Genomic DNA, 17,545 nt, shown 5'->3' with positions numbered 1-17,545 from the left:
GCTCCTTGCGTGGTTTTAATTTTCACTTCCCTAATAAGTAGAGATGTTAAGCATCTTTTTTGTATACAGCATCTCTTGACCACTCACATATCTTCTTTTGAGAAATGTTTGTTCTGATCCTTTGCCCATTTTTGATAGGGTTATTAGTTTTCTTGCTATTAAGTGGTTTGAGTTCCTCATACATTTTGCATGTTAGCTCCATAACAGAAGTATGGTTCACAAATATTTTCTGTTAATCCTCCAGTTGTCTCTTCACTGTGTTAATTATTTTCAGCTTGATAGAATCCCCTTTGCCATTTTGTTGCTGCCTTTGCTTTTGAGGTCTGACCCAAGGAATCATTGACCAGCCTTTAAGGTCATGGAATTTTCCCTCTATGTTTTCTTCTAGTTTTATAGTTTCAAGCCTTACACCTAAAGATTTATCCATGTTGATTTAATTTTTGTATATGATATAAGGATCCAATTTCATTCTGCATGTAGAAATCCAGTTCTCCCAATACTATTTATTGTTTTCTTGGCAACTTTATCAAAATCAGTTGACTGCAAATGTGTCAATGTTTATTCTGAGCTTTCCATCCTGTTGCATTGGCCTATGTGTTTTTATTCCGGTACATGCTGTTTTGATTACAACAGCTTTATTATATATTTTGAAATCAGGGACTGTGGTGATCTTCTCCACTTGCAATCACAGGGGAATCTACAGATGATGGTGATGCAATATTAATGAAAAAAATGGAAAGGGGGCTGTCTCACTAATAAAATTGGTCAGAGGATCAATATGAAGTTTAAAAAAAAAATAAAACGGAGTGGCACACACAACCAACTGGGCTTTGGAAAACCCAAAGCAACTCCATAACTATTCACTGGTGAAGTTACAGGCATGTCCAGGCCAAAATCAACTGGAAATAACCAACAGAGGGGCCTTAGCTCATACTTAACCTTCTAATAAGAGAGTAAAGAACCCTTAAACTTGATGGATTTCTTGTTTTATTTATATCTTTTTGCTTATTTGTTTTCTAAACAATTTAGAGTTTATGAAGAATAATTTTGCCCTTCTGCTACAAAGTAACCAATTGTAAAAACAAAAGACCTGAAGTCTTGTTTGACTCCCATAGCAGCTGGCATTGGTCTTAAAAAGTCTGTGTGTAGTCTGTCTTGTTTCTGATTGAGAACAGGCTCCAAACCATAATCTGAATTATGGCAATTCCCAGTGGGAGCAGGCAAACCAAGCTAAACACAGCACCATGAGGATCTAAAAGTGCACTAAGGGGAAAAAAATACAAAACACAGTTAGTTTTCTCAATAGCTTATTTTCTTATTAACTCAAAGCTATTTAACAAAAGTTTCAGAAAAGTTTTGCTATCTATTGGAGAAGTAAAATAAATTTTATCAAATATTCTGATTCTTTCAAATAATTGGATAGCTGAAACTTACTTCCATATAGCACAATTAGAGGTTTCAAAAGGAATCCAGAGTTAATAACAAAATTCAGAAGTGGCATGGCCTGGTTTTTTGCTAAGAACGTCCATTAAGCCCAGAGATTCCTCTGAGTCTCAGTTATACTCTAGATAGATTCTTTTTTTTTTCCATTTAAATCATATACAGTAAAAAGGGGGCACCCATTATTCAGAGGCTAAATATCCAATCTGAAGCTTCTTTGTGGTTAGATGGACTATCTAAAATAGTGCCTCATTAATTCAGCCAGTTGAGGAAAAGAAAAAAAACTGTATGAAAAGAGGACGCAGTTTGTTACATTTTCATATTGAAGCCAATTGCTCTAATGGGCATTTGGCCTAATGTTAAGATGCCTGTGACCCCCATTATAGTGTCTGGGTGGAGTCCCAGCTCCAGCTCCCAATCGCACCTTCCTGCCAGTGCAGACCCTGTGAGGCAGCAGATGACGACTCACATGGTTGAGTCTCTGCTACCTACGTGAGAACCTGGACTGAGTTCTGGAATCCTGGTTCTGAGCCCAGCCTAATGCAGGTCCTTGTGGATAAGGAATGAACCAGTGGAATGGAGCTCTGTCTGTCTCTGGCTCTACATTTGTTGGGCATGGCCCTCCCTCCCACTGCCACTCCTCAAGTCAACCTTTCACCTTGGGTCCTGCTTGATCTGAGAACTGATTATTACCTACGCACTCTCTGTCCTGCTGCTGCTGCTTCCCTGGCTCTGAGATAACTGAGATAAGTGCAGTGGCCAGGGGCATCTGTGGGCTGGTCCACCCATCACCTCCTGACTGTAGCCTCTAGAAGAAGCAGAGGCAGTGCCAACAGAATGTGACCGCACTTCTATTCCATCCAGTCTCCATTATTGTACTCCTTTAATTTAGGGGCATTTGGGGTTTTTTTCTTCCCACCATTTCTCTCTTTAAGAAATCCTCTCTCCTCTTCCAGCATAAGCCTGCTTCAGTCCTTAAGACTTGGTGAGGTCTGACTGCCTCTCAGGCCAGCCCGGATCTGGTCAGAGGACTCCATGCCTCAAAGTGCAACTTCTGCCTGGGCAGTGAGCACCTGACCTTTCAGTGTCTGCCAAGGACCTTCTGCTGTGCTACTCGGACAAAAGGGCATGTGTCTTCATGATCTTGGGTTGGTTCACGTGAGCCTGGAGTTATCTCGCTGCCGTGTGGTAAAAGCTTGACCCAAACTCAGAGGAAAAGTCAGCAAATAGGTTCCTGATATCATTTGAGATCCAGCCCACTCTGAATTTTCAATGATAAGAGCTAATAAATGCCCCCCCCTTTTTTTTTTTGCTTAAGCTAAACTGTATTGGATTTTTGTCATTTGCAAGTCAAAGTGTGTTGAATAATGTAGCTTCCCAATTGGCAATTTACGCCCACATTACCATAAAACGGCTGCCTCTGACTACTCAAGAGATAGGATTCAGTGAAATCTAATTGACCACTACCAGTAAGGGCACAAGAGGTTTGAAACAGCTGATTAGAGATTGAGAGAACAAGAGGACAAGGTCATGACTGTACTTGTGACTTTGATGACACTTCTCTCACCGACTTTGTTTACTGATTAGAACCACAGCTCAGACTAGACTGGAGCACCGGACTGACCAAGGGTGCACGATGCCAGGAAGGTCATGAAAACCCAAGTTCCACTTTGAAGCAACATAAATCACACGTGCCTCGAACACAAAAGAGAAAGGAAGCGGCCACATGAAGACATTAAAAGGGAGAAAATCCACAGAGCTTTCCCATGAGCTGCTAGTCATGCAGTTGTTACAACAGGTGCTCAGAAGTATGAGAAGACTGGTCTCTGCCTGAGGCTGGTCTCTGTCTGAGGGTTCAGTCAGCAACAGGAGCCCATTTTCCTTCAGCATTGTGTTGCTGTAACAGGTTGTGGTTTCAGAAATACCAGGACACTGGGTTCCAGCTGCCCAGGGGTTCTTTCTGGGAGATTTTCCATCTTCAAGATGGAATTGCCTTCTCCTTTTTCTGTGGACAAAAGAGCACAGGGAACGCAGTGCCAGCGTCCCACATGGGCACCAGTTCTAGTCCCGGCTGCTCCACTTTCAATCCAGCTCCCTCTAATGTGCCTAGGAAAGCGGAAGATGGCCCAGGTTCTTGGGCCCTTGCATCCATGTGGGAAACTCGGAAGAAGATCCTAGCTCCTGCCTTCAGAATGGCCCAGCTCCAGCTGTTGCAGCCATTTGGGGAGTCAACTGAGGAATGGAAGATCTCTCTGTCTCTATCTCTGTCTCTATCTCTGTTTCTCTCTATCTGTAACTCTTTTAAATAAAATTTTAAAATCTAAAAAAAAAATTGTAAACTTTTTCTTTAAAAATATAGTTGTTGAAAGTATCTGTTGTGGGGGCCAGCACTGTGGCACAGCAGGTTAACACCCTGGCCTGAAGCACTGGCATCCCATATGGGCACCGGTTCTAGTCCCAGCTGCTCCACTTCCCATTCAGCTTTCTGCTATGGCCTGGGAAAGCAGTAAAAGATGGCCCAAGTCCTTGGGCCCCTGCACTCACATGGGAGACCCGAAAGAAGCTCCCAGCTCCTGGCTTCAGATCAGCACATCTCTGGCCATTGTGGCCTCTTGGGGAGTGAACCAGCAGATTGCCTGTCCTCTCTCTCTCTAACTCTGACTTTCAAATCAATCAATCAATCAAAAAAGAAAGTATCTGTTGTGAGGTTTTAGATAAAAGACAAGAAAATGGAATGCTGCCTATATAACTTTATTTATTTATTTATTTATTTATTTATTTATTTATTTGAAAGGCAGAATTATAGAGAGGCAGAGAGAGAGAGAGAGAGAGAGAGAGAGAGAGAGAGAGAGAGAGAGAGAGAGAGAAAGGCTTTCCATCCACTGGATCACTCCCCAAATAGCTGCCACGACCAGTGCTGAGCCAATCTGAAGCCAGGAGCCAGGAATTCTTCTGGGTCTCCCACTCAGGGGCCCAAGTATTCAGGCCATCTTCTACTGCTTTCCCAGGCCACAGCAGAGGGCTGGATTGGAAGTGGAGCAGCCAGGACTCAAACCGGTGCCTGCAGCACCAGCTTTACCCGCTATGTCACAGCGCCGGCCTTTACATATATAACTTTTAAAATCATGTTTATATAGAGAGCAGATTGGGGCTGGTGCCAAGGCATAGAGGGTTAAGCCTCCACCTGTGGTGCTGGCATCCCATGTGGGTACTGGTTTGAGTCCTGGCTGTTCCACTTCTGATTCAGCACCCTGCTAATGTGTCTAGGAAAGCAGCGGAAGATGGCCCAAGTCCTTGGGCCCTTGCACCCATATGGGAGACCCAGAAGAAGCTCCTGGCTCCTGCCTTTGGCCAGGCCCAACCCCAGATTGCTGTGGTCATTTGGAGAGTGCACCAGTGGATGGACGACTGTTCTCTCTCCTTCTTTCTCTGTATCTTTCAAAAAAGATAGATTCCTCTCTATCTTTCAAAAAAATAAATAAATCTTAATATATATTTATCTTAAATTAATTAATTATAGAAGGCTATTTTTAAAATTTTATTTGAGGGGCACAGCAGGTTAAGCCACTGCCTGCGATGTTGGCATTCTACAGGCATGCCAGTTCAAGTCCCAGCTGTTCTACTTCCAATCCAGCTCGCTTCTAACATACCTGGAAAAGTAGCAGAAGATGGTTCATGTGCTTGGGTCCCTGCCATCCATGTGGGAGACCCAGCTGGAGTTCCAGTGGATGGGGAGTAAACCAGTGGATGGAAGAGCTCTCTATCTCTCCCTCTCTGTAACTCAACCATTCAAATAAATAAATAAATAAATCTTTAAAAATTAAAATAGGCCGGTGCCGTGGCTTAAAAGGCTAATCCTCCGCCTTGTGGCGCTGGCACACCAGGTTCTAGTCCCGGTTGGGGCACCAGATTCTATCCCGGTTGCCCCTCTTCCAGGCCAGCTCTTTGCTATGGCCCGGGAAGGCAGTGGAGGATGGCCCAAGTCCTTGGGCCCTGCACCCCATGGGAGACCAGGAGAAGCACCTGGCTCCTGGCTTCAGATCAGCACGATGTGCCACCCACAGCGGCCATTGGAAGGTGAACCAATGGCAAAAAGGAAGACCTTTCTCTCTGTCTCTCTCTCTCACTATCCACTCTGCCTGTCAAAAAAAAAAAAAAATTAAAATTAAAATTCATTTGAAAGGCAGAAAGAGAGGTATAAATACAGACCAACAGAGACCTTCAATTCTCTGATTCATTCCTCAAGCACTTGGCAACAGCCAGGGGGCTAGGCCAATTCTAAGTCAGGAGACAGGAACTCAGTCCATGTCTCCACGTGGGTAGCAAGGATCTACTTAAGCTATCACCTGCTGCCTCCGAGTGCTCATTAGTAGGAAGCTAGAATCAGAAGTGGAATCAGAACTTAACCAGGCACTCCAATGGGATGGGGGTGTCCTAAGTGGCATGTAAACCACCATGCAAATAACCTGTTCCAAGAAGGCTATTTTTTAAGTATTTTATTTAGGTTTCCTACAACATATCAACAGTTGACTGTGTAATTCAGTAAATAAATTGGTAGATTCTGATCACTGTGAAATGTTTCTTTCTGTTCCAGAGTCTCCTATGAAGCAGCAGGAATTTGGCTGGGACCCTAAACCAGTGCTAACCACATGGAGTTGGTGCAGCACACTCAGCCCTGGACTTAGCTCACTGACTGCACCTGCCCATCAGCTTCATTTGTTAATGCCATGTGAGCACCTAAGGGCAGCACTGTATCGAGTTTTATAACTTTGTATCCTAGCTCCTGGCTAATACACAATACAAACTCCGTAAAGTTTGCTGAACAAAGAATGCAAGCTTAACTGGCCAAAGAGAAGGAACAGCCCTTTTTCTGTAATATATTAGACTTTCATTGTTGTTATTTTTTTGTGCAAAATGCAGACTTGTAGTTTTTTAATAGGTGTTAAGGGTATAAAATAATCTCTAACATTGCTACATGAAGTACCTTGTCCAGAGTAATTAGATTACATTGATTTACTTGACAAGAACCTCAGTTATGGATCTCCATTAACAAGAAATTTAATCATTACATTTACTGGCTGCTGGATAGTGAATCATTAGCCCGCTAAGAAGTAATAGCAGTGCGTATAGTAGTGCAGCAGGTGAAGCTACCACTTGGGACACCCGCATCCCATAGCAGAGTGCTGGTTTGAGTCCTGGTTCCAATTCAGCTTCCTGATAACGCACACCCTAGAAGGCAGAAGATGATATTCAAGTGCTTGGTCCATACCATTCACATGAGAGATCCAGAGGAAATCCCTGGCTCCTGGCTTTGAGGTGGCCCGGCTCTGGCTACTGCAGGCATGGGGAGGGGGGGATGAACCAGCAGATGAAAACTCGCTCTCTCTCTCTCTCTCTGCCTTTCAAGTAGATGAAAATAAATACTTTTATTTTTTTAAAGAATTATTTTATTTTATTTGAAAGAGAGCTACAGAGAGAGAGAGAGAGAGAGAGATCTTCCATTTCGCTGGTTCACTGCCCAAATGACCACAACAGCCAGAGCTGAACTGATCCTAAGCAAGGAGCCAGGAGCTTCTTCCAGGTCTCCCATGCGGGTGCAGGGGTCCAAGGACTTGGGCCATCTTCTACTGCTTCCCCAGGCCATAGCAGAGAGCTGAATAGGAAGTGGAGCAGCCGGGACTTGAACCGGTGCCCATATGGGATGCTGGCGCTGCAGGCTGGGGCTTTAACCCGCTGCACCACAGCTCCAGCCTCAATATTTTTTTAAAAAACAGTACATAGATTTATTAAACTTAGTAAAACTATCTTCCCTGAAGAACAACAGAACAAACAATTCATCTAACTATATCAAGGAATCACAGACCATTTTTTAAAAATGTTAGGAAAGGAGCCGGCACTGTGGCGGAGCCAATAAAGCCACCGCCTGCAGCACCAGAATCCCATATGGGTGCTGGTTTGAGTCCCAACTGCTCCACTTCCAATCCAGCTCCCTGCTAATAAGCCTGGGAAATCAGTGGAAGATGGCCCAAGTACTCAAGACCCTGCACCCATATAGGTGCCTGCCTTCGGCCTGGCCCAGCCCCGGGTTGTAGCAGCTATTTGGGGAGTGAACCAGAGGATGAAGACCTCTCTCTTTTTCTCTCTACTTCTTTGTAACTCTGTATTTCAAGTAAATAAAATAAATCTTCAAAAATTTTTATTTCACATTTTTGCCAAACTCTGCACTGGTGAGTCTTCAAGTACTCTGATCATCACACCCCAGCCTGCTAAGTGCACAATTAGCCCCTGAACTCCAGATGGAGACTTTCAGTTTAGCATTAGCTGTGTAAGGCCACCAGATGCCAAAAGTTAAATTATCACTCAAAGATACATGGTACTGAAGTTCCTTTTATGCATCTATAATTCTAAACATGCTTGCAGTGTCATGAAACTAGTTTGCCAGTGTGTGGTTGCCAACACGTCTACGTCCAAGCCATCGAGATTACTATCCAGAGTTTCTGTTTCCATGGAAGTAACCATGGAGAATCATTACTTTAGGGCCTTTGTGGTTTTTCAGCATACAGAGGAAATTCAGAGAGACAAGTCAAACACTTATGTTCTTCCTCCATTGCTCTCACATTGATCAGCAAATAAATTACAATGGGAGATACAGGTCTTTGGGCGTTTCTTCCCCAGATTCTGTTCCTGTCTCTTTAAGCCACCATGTTTTTCTACAGCATTGAGGCTTTTAATGCTTCTTGGACTTTGAGTAACTTCCGCAGTGCAGGTGAAAAACAGTCACGCGGTAGATGGAAAAGCTGAGACTGAGAGTTCCTTCAAATTTAGCAGAAGAAATGTGGCCCTGAACAGAACACATTCACTTCCCGAGACACTCATTTCTCAATTGTGAGCCACACCTGTGGCTTTGACCAAGCGCTCTTGATTTTAACTCCTTAATCACTCTCATGTCAGTCTCTCTTCCTTGTGTTCCCTGTTGCATTGCTTTAGCTCAGGCTCCCCTCAGGATTTCTCATATAAAATCACTTAATTAACCTTCAGTCTGCACTTTCTCTGTAATGTGGCTAACCGCTCTTCAAATCATTTCCACACTGCAGGATGATCTCTTCAAAGACACATCTGAAGGGGATGGCGGGGGCGCATGGAGAGAAGATGGTTAACAGGTATCAGGTTGCAGTTGGGCAGAAGGAATATTCTCCCTCTCTCTTTTTTTTTAAGATTTATTTATCTATTTGAAAGACAGAGGCAGAAAGAAAGAGAAAGGCCTTCCATCCACTGGTTCATTCCCCAGATGGCCTCAAAGGCTGGAGCTGCACTGATCCAAAGCCAGGAGCTTCTTCTGGGTCTCCCACGAGGGTGCAGGAGTCCAAAGACTTGGGTCAACTTCTGCTGCTTTTCCAGGCCATAGCAGAGAGCTGGATTGGATGTGGAGCAGCCGGGACTAGAACCAGCGCCCTATGGGATGCCGGCACTGCAGGTGGCAGCTTTACCCGCCATGCCACAGCGCCAGCCCCGAGGAGGAATATTCTATGAATTTACTTATTTGAGAGACATAAAGAGAGAGCTCCCATCTGCTAATTCGCTCCCCAAATGCCCATAGCAGCCCCTGGTGCAGGCCAAAACTGGGAACTCAATCCAGGTCTCCATGTGGGTGACAGGTCCCAATTAGCTGCTGCCTCCCAGAATCTTCTTTGGCAGGAAGCTGAAGTCAGGAGCCAGAGTCAGGATCAGACTGAGACACTCTGGTGTGGATGTGGGTGTCTCACCACTATGATAAACACCTACTCCCAGGATGAATAACTTCTAGTGTTCTCTAGCACAGTAGGATAACTGTGGTTGACAACATTGAAATGGCTATTTCAAAATTAGTAGTGGAGAAGATTCTGAATGTTCCTAACACAAAGAAATGACAAATATCTGAGGTGTTAGATATTCCACTTACCCTGATCTGGTCATCACACATTGTATACATGCAAGTACTGAAATGCCACATAGTACCCAATAAACATACAACTACTATGTCTATAAAAAATAAAAATTACATTTACAATATAAAATAAAATTATATCTGATATTATAACTCCTTTGTTAAATCATAATAATACTCCATTCTTTTTAGAATCAAGTATTTACTTCCCAAGCTCTACAACTAAACCACTTGGCCTTCCTCTACTCATATTATATGCTCTTAAGCCTCTCTGTACTTACAGACTCCTACTACATTTTCAAAATTCATCTGACACATCATTTCTTTGCTACCCAGTCTGAATTACATGCTCAACCAATGTGTATACGCCCACGGTATCCCACGCTTGCTTCTATCAATAGTACCCAACACATAGCAGTGTGATTTCACTATTATCTACTGTAAGCTTATTGAGATTGAGAACTTTGTCTTTCCTATCTGTGTTTTTTTTGGGTTTAGCATAGGCCCCAGAAAATAGTAAGTGGCCAGTAAATATTTGTTCAATAAGTGCCACATCATTTCACACGTCCACTCTTAGTTACCTCCAATCTGCATGCATAATATTTTAAATTCATATTCATAAGGCAAAGAGACAGAGACTAGCTCAACCTAGTTCTCCTACATGAGTGGCAAACTTGCTGCCTCTCAGGGTGTATATTAGCAGGAAGCAGGAATCGGAAGCTACAGCTGGGAATCAAACCCAGGCACTCTGACGAGACAGGTGTCTCCAGCAGCATCTTCACCACGGCACCAAATGCCCACCGCTGTTTAATTTCTTGTCTGCCTCCTTCCCAGTAGAAGGTAAGCTCTGTGAGGGCGGAAATGGCTGTTATTTTGTTCACGGCCACACCTCATTATATATCATACAGTCTAGGACTTGGTAGGCTCTCACTTATGTTTCTCAAATGAACAAGCGAGCAGCTTTCCAAGGGTCACTTATGCTTCTGGATATGTGCCAGGCTATTTTCCATGGCTGCCATGACATTCCTCCGTGTTCAGAAGGGGAGATCCAACTCAGCCTCCAAAACTCAACCCAAGAACCCTCTCTTCACGCCGGCGCCGCGGCTCACTAGGCTAATCCTCCGCCTTGCGGCGCCGGCACACCGGGTTCTAGTCCCGGTCGGGGCACCGATCCTGTCCCGGTTGCCCCTCTTCCAGGCCAGCTCTCTGCTGTGGCCAGGGAGTGCAGTGGAGGATGGCCCAAGTCCTTGGGCCCTGCACCCCATGGGAGACCAGGAGAAGCACCTGGCTCCCGCCATCGGATCAGCGCGGTGCGCCCGCTGCAGCGCGCTACTGCGGCGACCATTGGAGGGTGAACCAACGGCAAAAGGAAGACCTTTCCCTCTGTCTCTCTCTCACTATCCACTCTGCCTGTCAAAAAAAAAAAAAAAAAAAAAAAAAACCTCTCTTCTGTGAGGCGCTCCCCAGCTCTGGGCAGATTGAGGGAGGAATCCCTTATCCCTCTTACCACTGCCCCCCAGTGTGCGTGTGCTCCTGATGGAGCTCGTGGTATCGCTTGTCATAATCTGTGAGGCCTTCTATTCCCAGTACTTTGTCCCTGCCATAAAATAGAAATCCCCCCAAAACAGTGAAAAAATGGATGAATGCAATAAAACAATCAATATGTAGGTTACTATGAACATTTTGAAATACATAGTATATATTATTTAAATAATAAATGCTACTTAGAGATATTCCTTGTAAATCCCCTTTAACCTTAATACTTTTTATTACAGCCTACCCAAGATATACGAGTTAATAAGTAACAATATCCAAAGTCCAGGATCATTGCTTAACAGCTAATGTAAAAAGCTGAGTTTACTTTTACACTTCCTTTACATTATTTCAAAGGTTTTTATTTGTTTTTACTATACCTGCTGTTTGGGCTTCTGTATCCAAACTGAGTGAGTCTAGAGAGTATCACCATGGGAGCTAAAGACTGGGCAGGTTTTGTGAGCAAAGCATTGATGCCAAAAACCATGGAGGAAAAGAGTGGCCTAGAACAGACAAAAACAGGATGAGTCTGCATCACATACAATTACACATGTGTAGATGTATGAATGTATGTATGTGTATAGTACATAAACATACAGTGTATGTGTATCAAGGACCTCTTCATCTATGAAGTCCTCCATGACCATGAAAAGGCAGTATTAGAAAGAGTTATAGTCGGAGCCAGCCCTCCGCCTGCAGCACCGGCATCCCATATGGGCGCTGGGTTCTAGTCCTGGTTGCTCCTCTTCCAATCCAGCTCTCTGCTGTGGTCCAGGAGTGCAGTAGAGGATGGCCCAAGTGCTTGGGCTCCTGCACCCGCGTGGGAGACCAGGAAGAAGCACCTGGCTCCTGCCTTAGATCAGCACAGCACCGGCCGTGGCGGCCATTTGGAGAAGTGAACCAACGGAAGGAAGACCTTTCTCTGTCTCTCTGTCTCTCTGTCTATAACTCTACCTGTCAAAAAAAAGTATAGTCATTTCTTTTCTTCAGGATTTAGTTATTTATTGAAAGGCAGAGTTACAGACAGAGAGAGGGAAAAACACAGAAAGAGAGGTCTTCCATCCACTGGTTCACTCCCCAAATGGCTGCAGTGGCTGGGGTTGGGCCAATCTGAAGCCAGGAGCCAGGAGCTTCTTCCAAGTGCCAGGGCTCAAACACTTGGGCCATCTTCCACTGCTTCCCCAGGCCATAAGCAGAGAGCTGGACTGGAAGAGGTGTAGCCAGGACATGAACTAGAGCCCAATAAGGGATGCCAGCGCCACAGGCAGAGGCTTAACCTACTATGCCACAGTGCTGTCCCCAAAGAGTATAGTCATTATAAAACATTAACCCCTTTGTTGTAAGGGGCTATAGAACCAGACTGTTAAATGAAGACATAGCCTGTCTCCTAAATGCTCAGTTAGTGAGAGCTCTGTGTGCCCTAGACTGTATTAAATGTACAACCCAGATTGTTTCATTTCAGTCTCACAACAATCCCATGAGGGAGGTGTCACCACCCCTACTTCAGACATGGAAGAACAGATGAGCTTGTCCATGGTCACATGACTAGTAATAAGAGGCAAACTGGGATTCATGCCCAAGTCCTTCTGCCCAAATTTCATTCAGGGTTACTTGAATGTATTCCTAGTAAGAACCCTGCCATAGAATTTTTTCTAAATAATCATGTCATATAAAATGAATAAAATGTATGTTTATTTTATTTTATTTTTGACAGGCAGAGTGGACAGTAGAGGGAGACAGAGAGAAAGGTCTTCCTTTGCCGTTGGTTCACCCTCCAATGGCCGCCGCGGTAGGCGCGCTGCGGCCGGCACACCGCGCTGTTCCGACGGCAGGAGCCAGGTGCTTCTCCTGGTCTCCCATGGGGTGCAGGGCCCAAGGACTTGGGCCATCCTCCACTGCACTCCCTGGCCACAGCAGAGAGCTGGCCTGGAAGAGGGGCAACCGGGACAGGATCGGTGCCCCGACCGGGACTAGAACCCGGTGTGCCGGCGCCGCAAGGCGGAGGATTAGCCTACTGAGCCGCGGCGCCAGCTTAAAATGTATTTTTGATATATAACTTATTTTTTAAAAGATTTTATTTATTGTAGAGTTACAGACAGTGAGAGAGTGAGAGAGAGAGGTCTTCCATCCAATGGTTCACTCCCCAAATGGCCGCAACGGCCGGAGCTGCGCCGATCCGAAGCCAGGAGCCAGGTGCTTCTTCCTGGTCTCCCATGTGGGTGCAGGGGCCCAAGGACTTGGACAATCATCTACTGCTTTCCCAGGCCACAGCAGAGAGCTGGACTAGAAGAGGAGCAACTGGGACTAGAATGTGCGCCCATATGGGATGCCAACACCGCAGGCGGAGGATTAACCTAGTGTGCCACAGCACCAGCCCCAATATATGGCTTATTAATAAATGAAATCTTGTAGTCAATTAAAGATGGAAACTTTGCAACTAGGAAGAGAAAAAGGAAATGGAAAAAGAGAAAAGAAAGATGAGGTCAGAGAATTAAATGATAAGAATGTGAATTTTGGGCTGATGTTGTGGTATAGCAGGTTTGAGTCCCTGCTATTCCACTTCTGAACTAGCTCCCTGCTAATGCACCTGGGAAAGCAGTGGAGAACAGCCCAAGTGCTGTTTTCCCACATGGGGGAAAACCCATGTGGGAAACCCAGAAGAAGCTTTTAGCCCCAGCCCCAGCCCCAGCCTTTGCAACCATTTAGGGAGTGAACCAGCGGATGGATGACATCTCTGTCTCTCCCTTTTTCTCTCTCTCTGTATCTCTGCTTTTCAGAGAAATAAATCTTCTTTTAAAAAAAAAAGCGTGAATTTCATTCTGCTGGTTACATTACCTAGGCAAAGTTAATCCCTGACAGGTCTTTGTTTACTGCAATTGAGGATAATTACTGTAGGATAAAGTGATTGCTGTCTGTCTCCCCTACTGGACTCTTAAGTGTCATGAGGGCAAAGACTTCATCTGTTTTTACCCACTGCAGTAGAAAACCTGTCATTTTCATATGATCAAGGCAGTTACCTAAAGCCAATAATAATAATAATAATAATAATATTTTAAATGAAGAGACATTAACTATTCTATTTTAATTTAACAATACTCATTCATCAATCTTTTCTCAGGACTTTTCCTTTGAATATGGGTCAACCAATGAAAAGTGCTATGCCATCTCTCTTGTGTAAATAGTATCCTTATTACACAGTCTATAATTTCTGTGTTCAGTTTTAGAGAGAACCTGAAGTTTAAAAAGCAATCTGAGTGGGGCCAGCATTGTGGTGCAATGGGTTAAGCTGCTGCCTGCAATGCCAGCATCCCAAATGGGCGTCTGTTCGAGCCCTGGCTGCTCCACTTCTAATCCAGCTCTCTGCTAATGCACCGGAGAAAACAGTGGAAGATGGCCTACGTCATTAGGCCCCTGCATCCTCATGGGAGACATGGATGGAGCTCCTGGCTCCTGGTTTTGGACTGGTCTAGCTCCAGCCGTTGTGCCAATTTGGGGAGTGAACCAGCAGATAGAAGAAAGAGGTCTTCCATTCACTGGCTCACTCCCCAGTTGGCTGCAAAAGCCAGAGCTGAGCCATTCCAAAGCCAGGAGCCAGGAGCTTCTTCTGGGTCTCCCACGTGGATGCAGGGGCCCAAGGACTTGAGCCATCCTCCACTGCTTTCCCAGGCACATTAGAGGGAACTGGATTGGAAGTGGAGCAGCTGGGACTCAAACTGATACCCATATGGGATGCTGGGCTATACTGCAGGGCATGGCTTTAACCTGCTACACTACAGTGCCAGCCCCTCTTGCCTTTCAAATAAATGAAAATAAGTCTTAAAAATAAATAAATAAATAAAAAGCAATCTGAGTGAAGAATACCTTTAGAATTTATTATTTTAACCAAAACATTTAGAATTTTCACAAGTTTGAAGTAACTTTTTATTTTTTTAAAAGATTTATTTATTTATTTGAAAAGCAGAGTTACAGAGAGGTAGAGGCAGAGAGAGAAAGAGAGGTCTTCCATCTGCCGGTTCACTCCCCAAATGGCTGCAATGGCTGAAGCTGGGCTGATCCAAAGCCAGGAGCCAGGAGCTTCTTTTGGGACTCCACACAGGTGCAGAGGCCCAAGCACTTGGGTCATCTTATACTGCTTTCCCAGGCTATAGCAGAGAGTTGGATTGGAAGAGGAGTAGCTGGGACTCGAACATTGCCCACATGGGATGCTGGCACTTTAGGCAGCAGCTGTACCTGCTACGCCATAGCGCTGGCCCCTGAAGTAACTTTTTAAACAACTTTTCTTTATCAAGTCTAAATCATTCAACTTAGTTTTCATAGACATAACCCTCATTTCACACTTATATTTCCTAACTTTATAAAATATAAAGGTAATCAAATCCTATGATTATAAAAAACAAGTACATCTCACATTAACAAATTTGAAACCTAAAAAACACTGACCTATGGGAAAGACACAATTTAATGGGTGGGGGGGAGGCACCAATATCCTCCATGCAGACTGCAGCCATTCAGCCACGAACATTCAGGGTACTGAGTGCCTAAGTGTGAGTTAGAGGGACAGAGAGCGGTCAGGTACCTGCAGAGTGCGTTAGGATTCCTGCTGTCTTGCCTCCCCAGCTTTCCCCACTTTGCCTGACACCCAGGAGACAGTGAATAAACATTTGTTAAGGCAATAATGTCTACTACCACCCAAGGCTGTTGTGGGACTTGAATGAGCAAATAACCATGTGGTGCCCATACACATTGGCATTTGGCAAATGTCAGTTTCCAACTGTTTGAGATATTTTATTTATTTGAAACCCATCTTGTTCAAAAACAATTTGAGAGAGATAAGATGTTCACTGAAGCTACTTCTTGGTAATTTTATTCATTCAAAACAAACAAATGAAAAAAAAAAAAAAAAACCTGTTTTGAGCCAGTCACTTCTCTGGGCACAAGACACAAAAGGGAAGACATGTTTGTAAACCACAAGGAGCCCACTATTTTGCTCATCACTCCCAATATTACCCAGCCACAAAACCCTAAAACAGGAGTGAAATTATACAGAGGAAATCAAGCAGCTGGCAAAGCTTTCCTCAATCACATTATAAAAAAGGGCGGGGGGTGGGGGAACGGGGTGGCACTGAAGTGGCGCAGGTTAAGTCAACTCTTGCAAAGCCAGCATCCCATCTCAGAGTGCCAGTTTGAGTCCCAGCTGCTCCACTTCTGATCCAGTTCTGATGACTCCTGGCTTCAGCCTGGCCTAGCCCCAACCATTTAGACCATTTGAGAAGTGAACCAGCAGATGGAAGATTTCTCTGTCGAGATAGATAGATAGATAGATAGATAGATAGATAGATAGATAGATAGATATAGGGATATATATATATAGATAGGTATATATAGATATATAGATAGATATAGATAGATATAGGGATATATACATATATGTATATATGTGTATATATGCATACATATATATGTGTATATATATATATATATATATATATATCTTCCTCCTTCTCTCTGTCACTCTGCTTTTCAAACAAATAAATCTTTAAAAAAAAAAAAGCAGGGGATGTGGGCCAGTAGGCACAGCAGTTCAAGCTACCCCTTTAGACTTTACCCCATATCAGAGTGCCTGGGTTTGAGGTCTGCCTGTGCTTCTGATCCAGCTCCTGCTAATGTACTTGGAAGGCAGCAGTGATGGCCCAAGTACTAGGGTCCCTGCCACCTATGTGGGAGACCCAGATTGAATTCTCAGCTCCTGATTTCAGCCTGACCTAACCCTGGATGTTGCAGGCATGTGGAAAGTAAATCAGCAGATAGAAGATATCTCTCCATCTCCTCTTTCTCTCCTCCTGTGTGTGTGTGTGTGTGTGTCTTCCTTTCTCTCTGTCACTCTGGCTTTCAAATAAATATTTCTTTGAAAAAAAAAAAGGCTGTGCAATATGTTTCTACAGAGCTAATAAAGATTTTGTCTGTGTCATAAAATAATACATTCCTCTCTAATCTATAGAATAGGGCTCATATCTGAAAATATTTGCCAGGGGCCAGGGCTGTGGCACAGTGGGTTAAGCCATAGGTTACAGTGCTGATATCTCATATAGGCACAAGTTCGGGTCCCAGCTGTTACTTCTGATCCAGCTCCCTGCTAATGTGCCTGGGAAAGCAGTAGAAAATGGCCTAAGTCCTTGGGTTCCTGCACCCACATGGGAGACCTGGAAGAAGCTCCTGGCTCCTGGATTCAGCTTGGCCCTGCCCTGGGTTGTTGTGGCCATTTGGGGAATGAACCAATAGATGGACAGGCTCTAGCTCTCTCTCTCTCTCTCTCTCTCTCTCTCTCTCTCAAATCTAAAAAATACTTGCCAATCAAGAAAATTTTATATCTAACCTAAAATGCTTAGAGCCAAACCAAAGAACAAAACCTCTTACCATCAGCTTACACGTTTTCAAGTAAGAAATAATAAGATGAATCTTCATTTTTATAGGAAGCTTTTATTTAATAAATATAAATTTCACAAGTACAACTTTTGGATTATAGTGGTTCTTCTACCCATACCCACCCTCCCATCCCAAAACCATCGAACCTCCTACTCCCTCTCCCATCCTATTCTTCATTAAGATTCATTCTCAATTATCTTTATATACAGAAGATCAACTCTATAC

General features: G+C 44.1%; 1 protein-coding gene across 1 annotated transcript in view; it reads right to left on the bottom strand.

Annotated features, from left to right (window-relative positions):
• Positions 1-990: 990 nt before the first annotated feature.
• Positions 991-17,545, bottom strand: part of LOC133750579 (transmembrane protein 180-like) — a 32,323-nt gene continuing 15,768 nt past the window's right edge. Inside the window, exons 5-6 of the mRNA XM_062180152.1 lie at positions 11,278-11,400; positions 991-1,263 (exon numbers count right to left, since the gene is read on the bottom strand). Of these exons, the coding sequence (XP_062036136.1) occupies positions 1,131-1,263; positions 11,278-11,400 (256 nt within the window). The 3' untranslated portion in view covers positions 991-1,130. The remainder of the gene's footprint in view (positions 1,264-11,277; positions 11,401-17,545) is intronic.

This window comes from Lepus europaeus, chromosome 21 (assembly GCF_033115175.1).
Source record: "Lepus europaeus isolate LE1 chromosome 21, mLepTim1.pri, whole genome shotgun sequence".
In the NCBI taxonomy this organism is placed as follows: Eukaryota; Metazoa; Chordata; class Mammalia; order Lagomorpha; family Leporidae; genus Lepus; species Lepus europaeus.
The sequence above is the reverse complement of the archived record's forward strand: the minus strand, read 5'-3'. Positions and strand labels throughout refer to the sequence as shown.